We start from the raw sequence: 22,410 nt of genomic DNA, 5'->3' as shown, positions 1-22,410 counted from the left end.
AATCAAACAAGTCAGCAGCACCAACACAAGGGGCTGAATTAGAATTAGGAACACCAATAGGTATAGCAGAGTCTAGAGATTCAGCTTGATGACCAAGAGTTTCTTGAAAATTTGGTTGAAAGCTGGAAGATGAAGAAGTGAACTTGGATGGTTTTATGGAAGAAGATGTAAAAATTGGAAGTTGGGTTGGTGTGCTATGTTGAGTAAAAGCAGAGGTAGCATAGGGTTCAAAATAATTCTTTTTGGCGAAAGGGAGGACTTCTCATTAAAGATGACATCCTTGAAGATAAAAATTCTGCCAGGAGCATCTAAACACTTGTAACCCTTGTGATTGATGTTATAGTTAAGAAAGGTACATTTAGTAGAACAAAGGGCAAGTTTATGATGATTATAGGGTTGAGTATTAGGATAGCATGCACATCCAATTACCTTGAGAGACTTATAATCTGGCACAATATGAAACAATTTTTCTAGGGGAGATTTATTGTTAAGAAGAGGTGTGGGCAGTCTATTGAGTGGGAAAGCAGAGGCTCTAAATGGCTCGTCCCAATATTTTAAAGGCTTGGATGATTAAGCTAAAAGAGTTAAGCCATTTTCAATAATGTGCATATGTTTTCTCTCGGCTACACCATTATGTTGGTGTGTGTGTGAGGGCAAGAAGTGTGATGAACAATTCTACAACATAGAAGATAATCGGTAAATGCTCTATACTTCCCCCACCCCAATCAATTTGGATTGCCTTGATCTTATAACCAAGTTGCAATTCAACTTAAGTTTTAAAATGAACGAAGGTTTGCAAGGCATCAGATTTGTTCCGTAGCATATAGATCCAAGTGAATCTAGAGAATCCGTCAATGAAGTGAATGTAGTATTTATAACCACTAGATGACTGATGTGGTGTAGGACCCCATAGATCAGAATGTACAAGTTCTAGTGGTTTAGTATAGATTATTTCAGAAGATGAAAAAGGAAATTTATGCATCTTCCCAAAACAGCAAGCTGAACAGAAAGAAGCATCAGTTTTATGTATATGACAGAGGTTACATTTGGAGAAAACAAACCATACAATATTATCGTAAGTGTGGCCTATTATGCCATACACTGCAATCAGAAACTGAAGAATAGACTGTAGGTTGTACAAAAGAAGAACAAGCTGTAAGTTGTGGCATAGAAGAAAGAAGGTCTGAATGACTAGTAGAAATATTGGAAGAAGGATGAGATTGTCGCTTGTTCTGAAGATTCAGTTGTGTCTCTTTGCAGGTTAATTGATCTATTTTCTAGTCTTACATTTCAAGGATTTTGTTAGAGTAGGGTGGTGTTTGTCTTTTTAGGTTTTTTAAGCCATTTGAATTTATAGATTGTTTTTTTATTTTTATTTTATAATTTATTATAAATTTTTTAATAGAAAAAACTAAAACAATTAGCTTTTTCTAAATAAATAAATAATGTATTGATTTTTTTTAATAGTTAATAAAAATAAAATACTTAAAAAATAAATCATTTAATATTTGATATTATTAAAAGTCTATTTAAAATTAAGTAAAAAAATAAACACGAGTGGATATTTAAATAAAAAACACAATATAATTTGTATTAAAGCCAAGATGAGAGAAGCTTATGGAAACAAGCGAGTTGTGATTATTTTATTCATTAAAGCATTGTTCAATTAGCTTGATTGAAATTGAAATTGAAATAGATGCTATTGACTAGAATTGTTTTTATAAGCTGTGATTGTTTTGGGGTTGTTGGATTGAATTTAATAAGTTCAAATTTACTTCAAAATTGTATTTCCTCCTTCTCTGTTTTTCTTTACGCGAAATGAATTTACAATTTATAATTCAATAAGTATTTTTTATTTTTTTATCTATAAACTCAAATATCCTTTCTTGCTCCATCCGCCTGCTTAGCTTTAAATTGTCTTCATCATATTCCATTTCAAAGTGTTGATAATGGCCAAGCCCCTGTCATAGACTTCGAATTTTGTTGTAGTAAGCTGTCATTGAAGATTCCCTTTGCTTTGTGTAATGGATCATCTTTTGCAAACCATAAATCTGGGTAATATTCCACAGATTTGAATACATTTAAATCACCTCATCTCAAACCTCCTTGGCTGTTGAGAGAAACAAGCAAGACATGATCTTGGAGTTTGCTACATACCATCATTTGAAATCTGGATCCACAGATTTTGGTTCCTTCACAGTAGTGAGAAATCACCCCATTTTCCCTCTACATTTGCTGAACAAATTTATGGATTGAGATCACTCTAGGAAGTTTTGTCCATTGAGTTTCTGTGGTAATTTGAAGAGTAGAGTTGTCACCATGAGCTAAAGTTCATGATTGGCCCATGGCCTTCACTAATTGACTATTTTGAGACACTTCCTGACATTGTTTCAAGTGAAAGAAGGCTCAACCAAGGGAAAAAACAAGAAAAAGATCTGTGAGACTTGGCAATGAAGGCCAATGAGAACTTTATACCAATTTAGGTTTCAACAATGAATGCTGAAAGAAGTTAGTGCCCTGATACCATGTTGGAGAAATTAAAAATTGGAGTACTTTTTCTTACCAATTTCAACAATCACATTTGTATTTATATAAAGTCAGTCATAAACAAGAAAAAAAAAAGTAGTCTATTGAAGTTAATCTCCTGATGTTGGATAATTGGTATGTGGAAGGTAGTTGTGACCATTGGAATGGAAGAAGGCTCATTAGGGGATTATATCATTAGGAGTTAGAAATGGTAGAATCCTTTTTCACTCGTCTCCAAAATGTGATTGTGCATGTATGTAATGAGGATAATTTAACTTGAAAATATGCTAATGATGAAAGATTACAGGGTATTGAGTGCATATTGTAATCTCCCTTTCTCGTATAGAAAGGTCTGGGGTTCACCTGCCTGCATATTCTTTTGTTTGGGAAATGATTCTTACTTAATGCAAAAGAGAAGGGCTTTAGTCTAGTAGTGTTGTTAGGGTAAACAGGAAGAAGAATGGGCCAAGCACTTATCCATTTTATGAAGGTATAGAGTTCATGGTCTTTTATCATTCTCAACTTTAGGTATTATTTGGGTGCTTCTTGATACAATTAAGAATACCTTAACTAGTTGGCATGCAGGGATTGTGAGGAAGGAGAAAAATGAAAGTATGGCCTTACAGCTCCATTATGTTTATTTTGGTGTATGTGGAAAAAATGAAATAGAAGGTCTTTAATGGCATAGATTGGTTAGAATTGTAGCTGAAAAATGTTTGTATGGATTCTTTAGTTGAATGGACTGGAAGATCATTAGGAGATGAAAGACTTCCTTTTATAGACTTCATTGATGTTTTGGGTAGTAAAGGAGTGAATGATATCTTTCATTCTGTTTTCGTTTGTCTTCTTGGTCTGTGTATATAACATGTGTCCAAGGGTTGACCCACTCCTTAAGTGCTTATTGTTTAAAATTTTACATATCAAAAAGAAAAAAAAAAAAGCAATTTGGGTTAGATTTTTGTCTTTGCCTGCTTTTTCCTGCTCTTATAAACAACTGTTTATTGTTCTACAGCCTAAAAAGTTGTGAGCCTGAATTCCTTGTGGCCACACCTGAGAGACTTTTGGAGCTTATTTCCTTGAACGCCATTGACATATCTGGTGTCTCCTTATTGGTAAGCATTTTACCCTTTTCATAACTATAAGTTTCTTATCTTGCTTGCTTTTAATTCTCATAAATATATTTGACTTATTTCTTTTACGATTTACATTTCCAGTTGTGCCTATTATTTTGGAGTCTTGACATTTAAAAGGGCAGACTTAAATAATGTATAGGCCAAAATATTTCACTTGTTTAATGGACATTTTGATTTAAGAGGAAACTATAATAAAGTGCATATCAAAATATTTCACTTTCTTGTTACAGATTCTGAATTTGTTATCTACCCTTAGTTCTCATAAAAATAACAAGAGGAATACAGGACTTACCGTTTATGAAGGTCCTCTGATGCTTTCTTGCAAATTTGTCCTTGGTTGTTGATTATCTGTTTATTCTATTCTACTGGTACTGACCATTAATGTTTGATCATGCTTTTGAATATCATAGATATACAATTTACTCTCTAAACATCATTGACATATATTTAGGTCTATCTGCTTCTTAAGATGTTATGAAGAATTTTATAGATCTTTATCGGGGAAGCTCCTGTCATTTACTATATCAAGTTTTCGTTATGGATGGACATGATTCACGTCACTACATTTCCTAGGCTCACCTAGATAACTACTTCTCATTTTAATATATTCTGATGTAGGACAACCCTAGGATGGTTGCCTACACTCAAGGGTAGGTGGACTAGGGCTTTATTTTTTAGGGTATAAGGAGAGGAACAAAGAATAAATTTTATGGTAGAGAAAATTATAAGATAAGAAATAGAGAGAAAGAAGAAACAATGAAGAAAATATGGAAAACCTTAGAGTTTCACTAAGGCCTTCTAGGAGTCTCACTTAGAAGAAAATCAATGGAGTCTCACCATTGGGAGTTGCAACCTTACAATGAAAGAAAATATAATATTATTCATATCAATTCATCCCTTTGATTTACATTGATTAGCCTATTTATAGGCTTCTCTAAGAAATCCAAAGTCTACTACGACTCTAATAACCTATTATGATTCTAATTTTAATTATAACATCCGAAATCTACTAAGACTCTAATAACCTATCATGACTCAAATTCTAATTATATTATAACTTAACTAGCTAATCCTAATTAGACTCCAACAGATATTAATCCTACTTTAATTACAACTAATACTAATTCCCTTTCTTGATATATATCTTGAAGATTCATCCTCATCATGTGCATTAGTCCTTTTTCAGTGATTTGTCTGAAATATGAGCTATTAGATGGCTGTTAGTTGGCATCTTTAATATTAGTGCTCACATTTTTCATAGGTTTGTACTTTTGGCATCATTACTTTCTGATTCATTTTTGACATTTAAATAGGTTGTTGATGGACTGGACACTCTCTGTAAAGGAGGCTACCTTGATATGATTAAATCTATTAGGCAGTCAATTTCTGGAAATCCCCATGCGGTTGTTTTCAGTGAACGCTCAAGCTGTACCTCTGTTCCAGGTGTAGAAGATCTCCTTAGAGGATCATACTGAAGATTACCTCTTAAGGGTTCAATTAATAATCAAAGTGCTTGCATTGCTCAGTCTATACATGCGTGAAGAAAAACTACTAAAGGTATGCTTATCACTTGGTTTTTATGCAAAAATTGTATGATCAATCATTGGGAAAACATCTCATGAAACAAACCCTACCATCTGAAACCAAATCCTTTCCACTTGTGATAATGTTCATCTCTTTCCCACCACTGAAACTATTGCATATACCCCTGTTCTTCCAATGCCGGTTGAAATGATTTGCTCTAAAGTCATATTCTAAAATTATATAGTATTAAAGAGGCAATTGTGATAGTCTTGTTGATGGGCTGAGCCCAAAGTAACGAGAGAGCGCTTGTTTTTTGTTTTCTCTTCTTTTCTGTTTACCCGTTGGTGCTTATCATATACAATGTATGTATTTTGGTGTGTCATTTCTTAGGTGTTATTAATATATTTTCTAATATTGCCCGTAAAATAGTAATAATAATAATGGAATCATGCAAGTTTGAGATACTAGAAGCCATCCTATGTCTTTACTTAACCCGTCTCTGATCCAAGGGCCGAGATTTTTCTTCATGTCCATATTGCTCCCTTTGGCTGGATATATTCTGGAATGTCGACCTATGAATTATGGCGCAGTTAATAGGTCATATCTTCTAGTAACACGGTTATGAGTCCCAATATTTGTCCATCATCTTCCTGCTGCTGGTCTCCGTAAACCCTGCAATGAAGCATACAAACGCTCATAATTGTACCAAAACGACGTCGTTTCAATATTTCTGAAGCATTTTTATTTTCTTTTTCAAGTTGGGGACATTTTCTCCGTTTGGTTGCTGAGAAAAATGGACCCATTTCCATCCAATGTTTTGTTCGGTTCCATTCTTTTCCTGAGAACCAAACAGAGAAAAGACGATAGCTTTACCGGGTCCGATAAGGGAAGACGGCGAGGGGCGAGCGTAAACGATGACGAGTTTGAAAGGCTTGGTTTTGGGGGGTGAGAAGAAATGATCGAGAGTCCATTCGAGAGCGTAGATGCTGTGAGAGCTGTCGTCGATGCCGATCACTAGCACAGGTCTCTCCGTGGTCTCCATGGAAGAAAGCAAAAATGCTTGAAAAGGACCCATTCCCAAAAACGACGGCGTTTTAAGAATCGCTGAACACTGACCGTCTCCAGGAGACTGGTTTCCGTATTTTAAGCTGCGCCCCACGTGATGTTTGGTAAGTTTCCGAATATATGGGGAGGTTGTAGGATTTGATTAGGATTTAGTAACTTTGCAAATTGAAAGACTCGTCCCCCAAGTTTCCAAATATATTGGGGAGGTTGTAGGATTTGATTAGGATTTAGTAACTTTCCAAATTGAAAGACTCGTCTCCCAAGGGCCTCATCTATATATAAGCTCTCTCCTGTCATACCAATGAGAACAAGAAACCATTCGTAACTTTTCCAAATTGAAAGACTTCTCTCTGGGTCATCATCTTGACATACCAAGAAGAGCAAGAAACCACCTCCTTCCTAACCAAGATCGCATTCGCTTCCCAAAGCTATATAGTTTGCGCATTCGCTTCAATGGATTCTGTGGTAGAAGATGAGAAGAAACACGATCAGCGTCTTGAAGAAGCGATGAAGATTGAAGATGGAAGTGATCACTGTCTTCAAAAAACGATCAAGATCAAGAAGCGGCTACCATGATGCCATGATGATGACGACGACGATGATGATGAGGGGGCTGCGTTCAGGAGAAAAAGAAGCAGAGGTGATCAGTGTCTTCAAAAAACGATCAAGATCAAGAAGCGGCCACCACGGTGCCATGACGACGACGACGATGATGAGGGGGGGTGTGTTCAGGAGAAAAAGAAGCTGAGGATGAATAAGATAATGGATAAGGCAAGGTGCCCGTTTCCCCATGCAATGCCAGAGCTCCCTGTTGTCCCCAGAAATCAGATCAGGGCTCTAGGGGGTTTTGATGTCACTTTTGTAATCCAGAAGCCTCTCTTCAAGACTGATGTGAGTTCTGGTCACAACCGTTTGTCCATACCGTTGAACCAGATACAACAAAGCTTCCTCACACCTGAAGAGAGCGAGAGGTTGAACTCGGGAGGAAACGGAAAAAAATGTGCAAATATGGAAGTGATATTGATTGAGCCCTCCCTTCATCGGGAAACCATCAGTCTGAGGAAGTGGAACATGAAGAAAGCTTCCGGAAATTCTACCTCAACGTATGTGTTGGTGACTAATTGGAAATCAGTTACGGAAAGGAATAGCATGAAGGAAGATGAAACGGTGCAACTCTGGTCTTTTCGAATCAAGTCCAAGTTGGGTTTCGCTCTTGTAAAGAGAAGACTACAAGATGATCCTAGGAATCATTCATTAAGGGGCATCTTGGATAGCTGATATGGATATCAGGGACAAGTAGGGTAGGTGTATTTAGTATTTAGTAGAAGATGATAAACCTCCCTGGATAATAATTGTCACTAAGTTGATTTTCCATTTTTTTTTTTTTTTTTTGCCGCTAATGTAGATATTTGGCAATCACCACGTTTTTCATTGTTGCCATATCTGGGTATTGGGCGTTTGGCAATCAGGCCAAGGGAACTGTTCTTGCTTACCTTAATTTCTTCTAAAAATAATTTAGATGTCTATTATTTTTTAGATGTTGTCTTGGACTTGAATTTTATTTTGGGCTTTACATATTGACGTTGCTTTAGGCTTCAATTATTGTTTTGGTGTGGGCTTGGTGTATTTGGCTATGGGCTATGCTTGTGGGCCTCAGGCCATCAAATTTATTTCCTTGTTTGGGCTTAGCTTTTGATATATCACTTGGGTCTAATTAAATTTATTTGACATTGGATTGGTCTTGGGTTGCAGGATTTTTGTTGGGCCAAATTGAATTCATTTGATTTGGATTTTACTTGGGCCTTTTTACTTATTCTTATTTGGGCTTGTCTTACTTTTATAGATGGGTCAATTCTACTACAACAACTTTTTTTCTCGGAGCTTTGGATAATCACCGAGGACTAGATTAGACACGAAATCTCTTTAATAATCTTTTAAAAAAAAAACTGTAAGGCATTTTTTCTAATAAAATTGTAATTTTTTTTAATAAAAACTATAAAATATTTTTTAAATAAAAAAATACAAAAATACTTTTTAAATTAAAACTGCAAAATATTTCTTGAAATAAAAACAATAAAATCACTTTTCAAACAAAAAATGTATATAAAATCCCTTTTTTTCAGTAAATACTATAAAAAACTTTTTTTTTTCAAATAAAAATATTAAATTACTTTTAAAATTATTTTTTTTAATGAAAATTGAAAAATTACATTTCAAATAAAAATTTCAAAACTCTTTTTTTGAATAAAAACTGAAAAAAAATCACTTTTCAAATAAAAACTGCAAACTTTTTTAATTAAAAAAAAACTGTGAAATCACTTTTTTAAATAAAATTGAAAAATTACTTTTTAGATAAAAATTTCAAAAATATTTCCTTTTAATAAAAATTGCAATTTTTTAAAAAATAAAAGTTTTAAAAATCTTTAAATTGACTTGCAACATTACTTTTGTAAAAACCCATTTTTTTTATTATTTTAAAAAAATCACATTTTTTAAATAAAGGTTATGTGGAAACATTCTTTTACAAATAAAATAATAAACTTGACATCCATCCTCCAACTTAAGAGAGTGTATTAAAAAATTATTGCAACGCTTATGTGGCGTAAAGCCTTGTATATCATATTTCGTAAAAAATTAAAAATTATTGCAATAAGTAAAAATGTTTCAACTCTCTAAAAGCTAGTTCACATCATCATTTTACTTTTATTTTATTAGGTAGATGATAAAATTTATAGTGAGGTTTTTATCTACTCATGCCTTAATTTATTACTTAAATTTTCTCAAGTGATATTAATCTTAAAATATAATCAAATATCAAATAATTTTTTATTAATATTTTTCATTAAAAAAATTGAAAAAAAATCAACTATATTATATAAAAATTCATATATTTGTCGCATGGGTTTTTCTATCCATTTTCAAAAAACTTCTAATAGAATGTCTTATTTGTTATTGATAATTTAGTTTTAACATTGTTGAAAAAATTATGGTCTAAATTTAACATGATGGAAGTATGAATTGATGTATAAGTTATTCTATTTATTTATTAAATAGAAAAAAAGTGGAGTTTGGAAAGTGGATGTTTTAGTACTTGAATGGGCAAATATTGGGTTGGTTAAGAAGGAAATAAAATTTTGGAGAATATATTTAGAAATAGGGTATATAAGTATATATAAAACTCCTCATATAAAATATGAATTTTTAAAAATAAAAATAAAAATAAAAATAACCTCCATAAAGGTTTTTTTATTTATTTATTTTTATGCCCGTATCACTGTAGAGAACCTTACGAAAAATGGGGGAAGGACAAATAAAAACAAGGGACGCTAATGTGTAATTGAGGTTTAATTTTCAAAAAGTGAATTATTTTTATGAATAGTCTTAGTCTTTTTGTCTAAATATTTTAATAAAAAAATTTAAATTTAATAAAACAAATTGACACATGTCTTCATTATTCTTATATATATATATATTATAAAATGAAGAATTTAAAAATTTAGTAATTTTTAAATCAATTTTATACTATATATGATTTTTTTCCCCCATTTTTCAAATTAATTAAAAAAAAAAAGATTTTAAACTTTTTCTTACTTATTATTTTGTTTCCTCTTATTTTATAGACCATGAGACTAAAAATAGTTACCAATTAAAATAAGTCTAGATGTCACCTACACTTCAATTTAAAGTTACTTTAAATCTTTTTTTCAGTCCTTGAATTAAAAGTGAAGAAAATAAAAAGGAAATATAGAATGGAATAATTATTTATTTATAAAAAAAAATGGAGAAAAAAAAGTTAATGGCTAAGGGGGCATTGGGAAAAAAAATTATTTTTTGAAATCTCTTATTGAGGATTTGGATTTGGCTTAATTCTATTCAAATATTTTCTATTTTTATTTTTTAAAAATAAAAAATAATTACAATTTTCATATAAAAATAATAAACCTTTTTACAAAAATTGTAACCGAGCTTATATCCTTAAAATATTGAAACAATGATAAATCACATTAGCACAAAAAACAATACTCTATTTACAAAAATAAAAAATAAAATAAAATATGGGATAATTGAACTTGTTTAAATTTAAAAAAAAATAGAATTTGGAGGCCAAGGTCCAAGTTTCCGAATATTTGGGGAGGTTGTAGTATTTGATTAGGATTTAGTAACCTTCTAAATTGAAAGACTCGTCCCCCAAGTTTCCGAATATTTGGGGAGGTTGTAGGATTTAATCAGGACTTAACTTTCCAAATTGAAAGACTCGTCTGCCAGGTAACTCATCTATATATAAGCTCTCTCCTGCCATACCAACGAAAACAACAAACCATTCGTGATCGAAGAGCTACAATGGAAACGACCAACAAATTTGAAGATGAAGGTGCTCAGGCTCTTCAAGAAACGATCGACAAATTTGAAGATGACGGTGATCAGTATCCTCAAGAATCGATCAGGATCAAGAAGCGACCACCACGGTGCCATGATGATGATGAGGGCGGGTGTGTTCAGGAGAAAAAGAAGCGAATGATGAAGAAGATGATGGAGAAGGCAAGTTGCCCATCTCCCCATGCAACACCAGAGCTCCCTGTCATCCTCAGGAATCGGATCAGGGCTCTGGGGGGTTCTGATGTCACTTTTGTAATCCAGAAGCCTCTCTTCAAGACTGATGTGAGTTCCGGTCACAACCGTCTCTCCATACCGTTGAACCAGGTACAACAAAGTTTCCTCACACTTGAAGAGAGCGAGAGGTTGAACTCGGGAGGAAACGGAAAAAAATGTGCAGCTATGGAAGTGATGTTGATTGAGCCCTCCCTTCATCGGGAAACCATCAGTCTGAGGAAGTGGAACATGAAGAAAGCTTCCGGAAATTCTACCTCAATGTATGTGTTGGTGACTAATTGGAAATCGGTTACGGAAAGGAATAGCATGAAGGAAGATGAAACGGTGCAGCTCTGGTCTTTTCGAATCAAGTCCAAGTTGGGTTTCGCTCTTGTAAAGAGAAGACTACAAGATGATCCTAGGAATCGTTCATTAAGGGGCATCCTGGATAGCTGATATGGATATCAGGGACAGATAGGGTAGGTGTATTTACTATTTAGTAGAAGATGATAAACCTCCCTAGATAATGATTGTCACTAAATTGATTTTCCCCCTTTTTTTTTTGTATTTGTTTTTTTCTGATTGTGTAGAATTTTAATTTTGATTGAATTTTAATTGTGAAAATAATTAATTCAAATTCAGTCATTCTGTTTTTTTTTTCATTTATTTGTTTTCCCCATAGTTTCTATAAACCAAAGGGTTAGGATGTTGTCCTTTTGAGTTTCTTTTACTTGAGATAGTCTAATACATATGAAGCACATGCACTAAAAAGTAGGGATCTAACACTATTTGAAACTGGTATGAGAGAAAGGCAGAAAGATGAAATCAAAATTATGAGTTTCATATTTGGACATCAGTTGCATTTCTTTTGATGTCAATGAGTCAGGTAGCAACTGATAGTCACGGACCTTGTTAATTTCGTTTTGAGCATCGAAGGCATAACCTTGAATAGTGTTACATAAAGGCACTGAGAAGTAGGGACTTTAGGCTTGTAAATGCCTATTGCATATCACCAGTTCAGACGGATTACCATCAATTATCTTTGTTAGTTTGCTGATAACCACAACTTATGATACCATTGCATGCAAAACTCAAGTACCAGAGGTACCCAGCTATCAACCACATCTTATTTGAGTCTTTTTGGGAATTTGAGGCTATGTGAGACAACCTTGGATCTTGTAATCATGTTGTGTGAATTGGTGATATGCAACCTGTCCTTATTAGGTAAAACTGAATCAAACAAGTCAGCAGCACCAACACAAGGGGCTGAATTAGAATTAGGAACACCAATAGGTATAGCAGAGTCTAGAGATTCAGCTTGATGACCAAGAGTTTCTTGAAAATTTGGTTGAAAGCTGGAAGATGAAGAAGTGAACTTGGATGGTTTTATGGAAGAAGATGTAAAAATTGGAAGTTGGGTTGGTGTGCTATGTTGAGTAAAAGCAGAGGTAGCATAGGGTTCAATATAATTCTTTTTGGCGAAAGGGAGGACTTCTCATTAAAGATGACATCCTTGAAGATAAAAATTCTGCCAGGAGCATCTAAACACTTGTAACCCTTGTGATTGATGTTATAGTTAAGAAAGGTACATTTAGTGGAACAAAGGGCAAGTTTATGATGATTATAGGGTTGAGTATTAGGATAGCATGCACATCCAATTACCTTGAGAGACTTATAATCTGGCACAATATGAAACAATTTTTCTAGGGGAGATTTATTGTTAAGAAGAGGTGTGGGCAGTCTATTGAGTGGGAAAGCAGAGGCTCTAAATGGCTCGTCCCAATATTTTAAAGGCTTGGATGATTAAGCTAAAAGAGTTAAGCCATTTTCAATAATGTGCATATGTTTTCTCTCGGCTACACCATTATGTTGGTGTGTGTGTGAGGGCAAGAAGTGTGATGAACAATTCTACAACATAGAAGATAATCGGTAAATGCTCTATACTTCCCCCCACCCCAATCAATTTGGATTGCCTTGATCTTATAACCAAGTTGCAATTCAACTTAAGTTTTAAAATGAACGAAGGTTTGCAAGGCATCAGATTTGTTCCGTAGCATATAGATCCAAGTGAATCTAGAGAATTCGTCAATGAAGTGAATGTAGTATTTATAACCACTAGATGACTGATGTGGTGTAGGACCCCATAGATCAGAATGTACAAGTTCTAGTGGTTTAGTATAGATTATTTCAGAAGATGAAAAAGGAAATTTATGCATCTTCCCAAAACAGCAAGCTGAACAGAAAGAAGCATCAGTTTTATGTATATGACAGAGGTTACATTTGGAGAAAACAAACCATACAATATTATCGTAAGTGTGGCCTATTATGCCATACACTGCAATCAGAAACTGAAGAATAGGCTGTAGGTTGTACAAAAAAAGAACAAGCTGTAAGTTGTGGCATAGAAGAAAGAAGGTCTGAATGACTAGTAGAAATATTGGAAGAAGGATGAGATTGTCACTTGTTCTGAAGATTCAGTTGTGTCTGATCAAAAGCATGTAGGCCATCTTTAAATCTTCCTTTTTTGGTATCCTAATCCTTCACAAAGCAAAAATGAGGATGAAATTCAAAGAAGACATGATTATCTAAAGCAAATTTTGAGACACTAAACAAGTTCTTGGTAATTGCAGGAACATGTAAAAGATGTTGAAGGGACAACAGTTTGGAATTGTAAGGAGAAAAGAAACTGGATTGACCATCATGTTTAATAGCTAGACCCTTACCATCACCCATGTGAACCTTATTGTTACCAAGAAAATCAGTTTTTGTTATCAAGTTCCTTGCATCTGTTGTAACATGATTGGAAGCTTCAGAATCAGGATACCAATTGGTATCACAAACTGTTCCAGGTGTGGCAAGAATGACTGTCATAGGAGAGTGTGAATTTGATGTGTTCTAAAAATGGCCTTAAAACTGAGATGAACCAATGAACGTTTGATCAAACCTATAAAAGCATTGTCGCACTATATGACTAAACCTCCCACATAGCTGACATTGAGGTTTGTTGTTATTCTAAGAGCCACGACCACCATATTGACTACCATGTCTTCCTCGACCACCAAATTGACCATTACCTCTTCCTCTATTACAGTTGTGACTATTCTTATTGAAAGTGAAGTTGAGATTTCCACGAAAACTGCTAGGATTAGAAAAGAAACCTTGGCCTTGGCCATATTGAGAGTCAAAACCTCCAAATGGATTATTGCTGAAATCACCAAACTTCTTCTTTCCAGTGTTCCAAGACTACCAGAATTAGTATTCATATGTACAACATTAACAATCACTGAGTCCGACCTCTGTTAATTCTTTTTAATCCGAGCTTCTTGTGAAAGAAGAAAAGATTCAACCTCATCTATTGTATATGAATCTATGTGTGAATTAATTGATGTAATGAATGTGTCATATTGTGAGGGTAAAGCCCCAAATATAGCATCAATGTAATATAGGATACAAGAAGTTGATCTTGTTGTTTCCAATCCAGAAAATCTGGATTTATCTTATCATGAGTTTGATCTTCTTGAATAAGATACCTGGATGGCTGTGAGTTCGTGTCTGAAATGAAGCCTTGTAATTTGTAGTCCTTGATTGCAACCATAACTTGTTTCCTTCAAAGAAGACGTTATTGTTATCAAGCTTAACGGAGATTGAATGATTGAAGGTTATAGGAATGAACTTTGAAGAGGATGGTGAAGCATCCGTGGTGGAGATTGATGATGAATCTATTACTGGAGAAGAGAAGTTCTGATACCATGTCAGAGAAATCCGTAGAATGAAAGAACTTTCTGAAGAATGGTTTGTTGTTACTACTCTACCAGGATTATTACATACAGTTTCGGTAGTCAAGATCTAGCACTAACTACTCAGTTGTAACAAGAAGCTAACTTCTCTCAACAGGATCTATCACTGCGCCTACCATCTAACCACATCAATAGTCTCCGGCGATTCTGAGTCTTCCCTTTGCCCTGTCCTTGCTGGGCTGGGTGGCTGGAGTTTTCTTCCTCACCATGACAGTTCCTACGACCTTCTCTCGCTGGTCTTGGACCACCACGCTCAGCGGGGCAATCACCAGCTTCGTTTCCAGGACATGGCTACAGATATTTTAGGTGGGTGATAGCTTCTCTCTTATGGCCATATAATGTTGAATCAAATGGACTCTTTATCCATCATCTATTGTATTAAATATTATTGAAATACTCCTTGAAATTGATATTATGGTTCATGTAAGTATGTAACTGGAAAAAGCATTACTGAAATTTGATTAATTGATGGTAATTTGATAGGTTCAGGACGGGGAAGGTATTTAGTGGGTCCAATTCAATTTTGGTCTATGTTATGCTACAGTCATCCCCTGTATTCTCGTTCTGAGGTTGGGCATGTTCTTTCATTGAACATTTTCATCACAACTCAAATTATCTGGAATGATTTCCTTCTTGCGTTTTGGGGGCAGTTTATTTACTTGCTGTCAAGACCAAATGGGAGCATGCAGCTTTGCGAATTTGTGATTATTTCAGGGTGCAAATTCCGTCCTTCCACTCCTTAAGGCACATGAACCTTGTCTCTCAAATCCTCTGCCTCTCCTACACTGCTTCCCACTGCTGGTTCCATATACATCGGTAAGCAATCACAGCACGATTACATGTGATGAGTTATGCTAGATACTTGTTTCACCCATTTCCCTTAAAAATAAACACAAGCGGATATTTAAATAAAAAACACAATATAATTTGTATTAAAGCCAAGATGAGAGAAGCTTATGGAAACAAGTGAGTTGTGATTATTCTATTCATTAAAGCATTGTTCAATTAGCTTGATTGAAATAGAAATTGAAATAGATGCTATTGACTGGAATTGTTTTTATAAGCTGTGATTGTTTTGGGGTTGTTGGATTGAATTTAATAAGTTCAAATTTACTTCAAAATTGTATTTCCTCCTTCTCGGTTTTTCTTTACGTGAAATGAATTTACAATTTATAATTCAATAAGTAATTTTTATTTTTTATCTATAAACTCAAATATCCTTTCTTGCTCCATCCGCCTGCTTAGCTTTAAATTGTCTTCATCATATTCCATTTCAGAGTGTTGATAATGGCCAAGCCCCTGTCATAGACTTCGAATTTTGTTGTAGTAAGCTGTCATTGAAGATTCCCTTTGCTTTGTGTAATGGATCATATTTTGCAAACCGTAAGTCTGGGTAATATTCCGCAGATTTGAATACATTTAAATCACCTCATCTCAAACCTCCTTGGCTGTTGAGAGAAACAAGCAAGTCCTGCTGGTTTCTGATTGCATAGAATTCAGCAACCAAGACATGATCTTGGAGTTTGCTACATACCATCATTTGAAATCTGGATCCATAGATTTTGGTTCCTTCACAGTAGTGAGAAATCACCTCATTTTCCCTCTACTTTTGCTGAACAAATTTATGGATTGAGATCACTCTAGGAAGTTTTGTCCATTGAGTTTCTCTGGTAATTTGAAGAGTAGAGTTGTCACCATGAGCTAAAGTTCATGATTGGCCCATGGCCTTCACTAATTGACTATTTTGAGACACTTCCTGACATTGTTTCAAGTGAAAGAAGGCTCAACAAAGGGCAAAAACAAGAAAAAGATCTAAGACTTGGCAATGAAGGCCAATGAGAACTTTATACCAATTTAGGTTTCAACAATGAATGCTGAAAGAAGTTAGTGCCCTAATTCCATGTTGAAGAAATTAAAAATTGGAGTACTTTTTCTTACCAATTTCAACAATCACATTTGTATTTATATAAAGTCAGTCATAAACAAGAAAAAAAGAAAGTAGTCTATTGAAGTTAATCTCCTGATGTTGGATAATTGGTATGTGGAAGGTAGTTGTGACTATTGGAATGGAAGAAGGCTCATTAGGGGATTATATCATTAGGAGTTAGAAATGGTAGAATCCTTTTTCACTTGTCTCCAAAATATGGTTGTGCATGTATGTAATGAGGATAATTTATCTTGAAAATATGCTAATGATGGAAGATTACAGGGTATTGAGTGCATATTGTAATCTCCCTTTCTCGTATAGAAAGGTCTGGGGTTCACCTGCCTGCATATTCTTTTGTTTGGGAAATGATTCTTACTTAATGCAAAAGAGAAGGGCTTTAGTCCAGTAGTGTTGTTAGGGTAAACAGGAAGAAGAATGGGCCAAGCACTTATCCATTTTATGAAGGTATAGAGTTCATGGTCTTTTATCATTCTCAACTTTAGGTATTATTTGGGTGCTTCTTGATACAATTAAGAATACCTTAACTAGTTGGCATGCAGGGATTGTGAGGAAGGAGAAAAATGAAAGTATGGCCTTACAGCTCCATTATGTTTATTTTGGTGTATGTGGAAAAAATGAAATAGAAGGTCTTTAATGGCATAGATTGGTTAGAATTGTAGTTGAAAAATATTTGTATGGATTCTTTAGTTGAATGGACTGGAAGATGATTAGGAGATGAAAGACTTCCTTTTATAGACTTCATTGATGTTCTGGGTAGTAAAGGAGTGAATGATATCTTTCATTCTGTTTTCGTTTGTCTTCTTGGTCTGTGTATATAACATGTGTCCAAGGGTTGACCCACTCCCTAAGTGCTTATTGTTTAAAATTTTACATATCAAAAAGAAAAAAAAAAAAGAATTTGGGCTAGATTTTTGTCTTTGCTTGCTTTTTCTTGCTCTTATAAACAACTGTTTATTGTTCTACAGCCTAAAAAGTTGTGAGCCTGAATTCCTTGTGGCCACACCTGAGAGACTTTTGGAGCTTATTTCCTTGAAGGCCATTGACATATCTGGTGTCTCCTTATTGGTAGGCATTTTACCCTTTTCATAACTACAAGTTTCTTATCTTGATTGCTTTTAATTCTCATAAATGTATTTGACTTATTTCTTTTACGATTTACATTTTCAGTTGTGCCTATTATTTTGGAGTCTTGACATTTAAAAGGGCAGACTTAAATAATGTATAGGCCAAAATATTTCACTTGTTTAATGGACATTTTGATTTAAGAGGAAACTATAATAAAGTGCATATCAAAATATTTCACTTTTGTGTGACAGATTCTGAATTTGTTATCTACCCTTAGTTCTCATAAAAATAACAAGAGGAATACAGGACTTACCGTTTATGAAGGTCCTCTGATGCTTTCTTGCAAATTTGTCATTGGTTGTTGATTATCTGTTTATTCTATTCTACTGGTACGGACCATTAATGTCTGATCATGCTTTTGAATATCATAAATATACAATTTACTCTTTGAACATCATTGACATATATTTAGGTCTTTCTGCTTCTTAAGATGTTATGAAGAATTTTATAGATCTTTATCTGGGAAGCTCCTGTTATTTATTATATCAAGTTTTCGTTATGGATGGACATGATTCACGTCACTACATTTCCTAGGCTCACCTAGATAACTACTTCTCATTTTAATATGTTCTGATGTAGGACAACCCTAGGATGGTTGCCTACACTCAAGGGTAGGTGGAATAGGGTTTTATTTTTTAGGGTATAAGGAGAGGAACAAAGAATAAATTTTATGGTAGAGAAAATTATAAGATAAGAAATAGAGAGAAAGAAGAAACAATGAAGAAAAGATGGAAAACCTTAGAGTTTCACTAAGGCCTTCTAGGAGTCTCACCTAGAAGAAAATCAATGGAGTCTCACCATTGAGAGTTGCAACCTTGCAATGAAAGAAAATATAATATTATTCATATCAATTCATCCCTTTGATTTACATTGATTAGCCTATTTATAGGTTTTTCTAAGAAATCCAAAGTCTACTACGACTCTAATAACCTATTATGATTCTAATTCTAATTATATCTTCCAAAATAACCTATCATGACTCAAATTCTAATTATATTATAACTTAACTAGCTAATCCTAATTAGACTCCAACAAATATTAATCCTACTTTAATTACAACTAATACTAATTCCCTTTCTTTATATATATCTTGAAGATTCATCCTCATCATGTGCATTAGTCCTTTTTCAGTGATTTGTCTGAAATATGAGCTATTAGATGGCTGTTAGTTGGCATCTTTTATATTAGTGCTCACATTTTTCATAGGTTTGTTACTTTTGGCATCGTTACTTTCTGATTCATTTTTGACATTTAAATAGGTTGTTGATGGACTGGACACTCTCTGTAAAGGAGGCTACCTTGATATGATTAAATCTATTAGGCAGTCAATTTCTGGAAATCCCCATGCGGTTGTTTTCAGTGAACGCTCAAGCTGTACCTCTGTTCCAGGTGTAGAAGATCTCCTTAGAGGATCATACTGTAGATTACCTCTTAAAGGTTCAATTAATAATCAAAGTGCTTGCATTGCTCAGTCTATACATGCGTGAAGAAAAACTACTAAAGGTATGCTTATCACTTGGTTTTTATGTAAAAATTGTATGATCAATCATTGGGAAAACATCTGAAACCAAATCCTTTCCACTTGTGATAATGTTCATCTCTTTCCCACCACTGAAACTATTGCATATACCCCTGTTCTTCCAATGCCGGTTGAAATGATTTGCTCTAAAGTCATATTCTAAAATTATATAGTATTAAAGAGGCAATTGTGATAGGCTTGTTGATGGGCTGAGCCCAAAGTAAAGAGAGAGCGTTTTTTTTTTTGTTCTCTTCTTTTCTGTTTGCCCGTTGGTGCCTACCATATACAATTTATGTATTTTGGTGTGTCATTTCTTAGGTGTTATTAATATATTTTCTAATATTGCCCGTAAAATAGTAATAATAATAATGGAATCATGCAAGTTTGAGATACTAGAAGCCATCCTATGTCTTTACTTAACCCGTCTCTGATCCAAGGGCCGAGATTTTTCTTCATGTTCATATTGCTCCCTTTGGCTGGATATATTATGTCGACCTATGAATTATGGCGCAGTTAATAGGTCATATCTTCTAGTAATACGGAGATGACATCCTTGAAGATAAAAATTCTGCCAGAAGCATCTAAACACTTGTAACCCTTGTGATTGATGTTATAGTTAAGAAAGGTACATTTAGTGGAACAAAGGGCAAGTTTATGATGATTATAGGGTTGAGTATTAGGATAGCATGCACATCCAATTACCTTGAGAGACTTATAATCTGGCACAATATGAAACAATTTTTCTAGGGGAGATTTATTGTTAAGAAGAGGTGTGGGCAGTCTATTGAGTAGGAAAGCAGAGGCTCTAAATGCCTCATCCCAATATTTTAAAGGCTTGGATGATTAAGCTAAAAGAGTTAAGCCATTTTCAATAATGTGCATATGTTTTCTCTCAGCTACACCATTATGTTGGTGTGTGTGTGAGGGCAAGAAGTGTGATGAACAATTCTACAACATAGAAGATAATCGGTAAATGCTCTATACTTCCCCCCACCCCAATCAATTTGGATTGCCTTGATCTTATAACCAAGTTGCAATTCAACTTAAGTTTTAAAATGAACGAAGGTTTGCAAGGCATCAGATTTGTTTCTTAGCATATAGATCCAAGTGAATCTAGAGAATTCATCAATGAAGTGAATGTAGTATTTATAACCACTAGATGACTGATGTGGTGTAGGACCCCATAGATCAGAATGTACAAGTTTTAGTGGTTTAGTATAGATTATTTCAGAAGATGAAAAAGGAAATTTATGAATCTTCCCAAAACAGCAAGCTGAACAGAAAGAAGTATCAGTTTTATGTATATGACAGAGGTTGCATTTGGACAAAACAAACCATACAATATTATCATAAGTGCGGCCTATTATGCCATACACTGCAATCAGAAACTGAAGAATAGGCTTTGGATTGTACAAAAAAAGAACAAGCTGTAAGTTGTAGCATAGAAGAAAGAAGGTCTGAATGACTAGTAGAAATATTGGAAGAAGGATGAGATTGTCACTTGTTCTGAAGATTCAGTTGTGTCTGATCAAAAGCATGTAGGCCATCTTTAAATCTTCCTTTGAGTAGAATGGATTTGGTATCCTAATCCTTCACAAAGCAAAAATGAGGATGAAATTCAAAGATGACATGATTATCAAAAGCAAATTTTGTGACACTAAGCAAGTTCCTGGTAATTGCAGGAACATGTAAAAGATGTTGAAGGGACAATAGTTTGGAATTGTAAGGAGAAAAGAAACTGGATTAATGACCAACATGTTTAATAGCTAGACCCTTACCATCACCCATGTGAACCTTATTGTTACCAAGAAAATCAGTTTTTGTTATCAAGTTCCTTGCATCTGTTGTAACATGATTGGAAGCTTCAGAATCAGGATACCAATTGGTATCACAAACTGTTCCAGGTGTGGCAAGAATGGTTGTCATAGGAGAGTGTGAATTTGATGTGTTCTAAAAATGGCCTTAAAACTGAGATGAACCAATGAACGTTTGATCAAACCTATAAAAGCATTGTCACACTATATGACTAAACCTACCACATAGCTGACATTGAGGTTTGTTGTTATTCTAAGAGCCACGACCACCATATTGACTACCATGTCTTCCTCAACCACTAAATTGACCATTACCTCTTCCTCTATTACAGTTGTGACTATTCTTATTGAAAGTGAAGTTGAGATTTCCACGAAAATTGCTAGGACTAGAAAAGAAACCTTGGCCTTGGCCATATTGAGAGTCAAAACCTCCAAATGGATTATTGCTGAATCACCAAACTTCTTCTTTCCAGTGTTCCAAGACTTCCAGAATTAGTATTCATATGTGCAACATTAACCATCACTGAGTCTGACCTCAGTTAATTCTTTTTAATCCGAGCTTCTTGTGAAAGAAGAAAAGATTCAACCTCATCTATTGTATATGAATCTATGTGTGAATTAATTGATGTAATGAATGTGTCATATTCTGAGGGTAAAGCCTCAAATATAGCATCAATGTAATCTTTTGGTGAGAGTTCATGACCAACAAGAGCTGGATGATCTACTAAGCTACGAATCTTTAACAGAAAATCATTCATTCCTAAAGACTCTTTCTTAATTTTCTGAAGTTGATTCTTGTATTGATTTACCTTGGCCTGATTTTGTGCCACTAAGTATTTTTGTAGAGTTTTCCAAATCTGAGTTATTGTATCACAATTAACCATTCTAGAAAGAATTGTGTCAGTCATTGATGACAAAATCCAGGATACAAGAAGTTGATCTTGTTGTTTCCAATCCAGAAAATCTGGATTTATCTTATCATGAGTTTGATCTTCTTGAATAAGATACCTGGATGGCTGTGAGTTTGTGTCTGAAATGAAGCCTTGTAATTTGTAGTCCTTGATTGCAGCCATAACTTGTTTTCTTCAAAGAATGACATTATTGTTATCAAGCTTAACTAAGATTGAATGATTGAAGGTTATAGGAATGAACTTTGAAGAGGATGGTGAAGCATCCATGGTGGAGATTGATGATGAATCCATTACTGGAGAAGAGAAGCTCTGATACCATGTCAGAGAAATCCGTAGAATGAAAGAACTTTCTGAAGAATGTTTTGTTGTTACTACTCTACCAGGATTATTGCCTACAGTTTCGGTAGTCAAGATCTAGCACTAACTACTCAGTTGTAACAAGAAGCTAACTTCTTTCA

At 34.3% G+C, this 22,410-nt stretch overlaps 1 protein-coding gene across 2 annotated transcripts; it reads left to right on the top strand.

The window, feature by feature from the left end:
* The first annotated feature begins 3,495 nt into the window (after positions 1-3,495).
* Positions 3,496-22,406, top strand: LOC117928080. Of its 2 annotated transcripts, none has more exons than XM_034847876.1 (7): positions 3,496-3,638; positions 4,973-5,216; positions 14,497-14,630; positions 14,733-14,941; positions 15,286-15,451; positions 17,549-17,648; positions 18,968-19,211. In XM_034847876.1, the coding sequence occupies exons 3-7, from the start codon at positions 14,608-14,610 to the stop codon at positions 19,193-19,195; spliced, it is 726 nt and encodes a 241-aa protein (XP_034703767.1). In that variant the 5' UTR covers positions 3,496-3,638; positions 4,973-5,216; positions 14,497-14,607; the 3' UTR covers positions 19,196-19,211. The 2 variants fall into 2 exon arrangements, 1 of the variants encoding a protein (XP_034703767.1); XR_004653476.1 differs by lacking the exons at positions 3,496-3,638; positions 4,973-5,216 and adding exons at positions 10,511-11,317; positions 22,179-22,406 and having other exon boundaries at positions 15,119-15,451.
* The last annotated feature ends 4 nt before the right edge of the window (positions 22,407-22,410 follow it).

Source organism: Vitis riparia, chromosome 13, assembly GCF_004353265.1.
Source record: "Vitis riparia cultivar Riparia Gloire de Montpellier isolate 1030 chromosome 13, EGFV_Vit.rip_1.0, whole genome shotgun sequence".
NCBI classification, from domain to species: Eukaryota; Viridiplantae; Streptophyta; class Magnoliopsida; order Vitales; family Vitaceae; genus Vitis; species Vitis riparia.
This window is presented reverse-complemented; position numbering and strand designations above follow the sequence as displayed.

Excerpts from the sequence above, each read along its gene's own strand:
- LOC117928080 (XM_034847876.1), top strand. The coding sequence starts at position 14,608 with ATGAAAGAACTTTCTGAAGAATG. Across the intron at positions 14,631-14,732 it reads AAAGAACTTTCTGAAGAATG|GATCTATCACTGCGCCTACC; the intron begins GTTTGTTGTTAC and ends TTCTCTCAACAG. Across the intron at positions 15,452-17,548 it reads TGCTGGTTCCATATACATCG|CCTAAAAAGTTGTGAGCCTG; the intron begins GTAAGCAATCAC and ends ATTGTTCTACAG.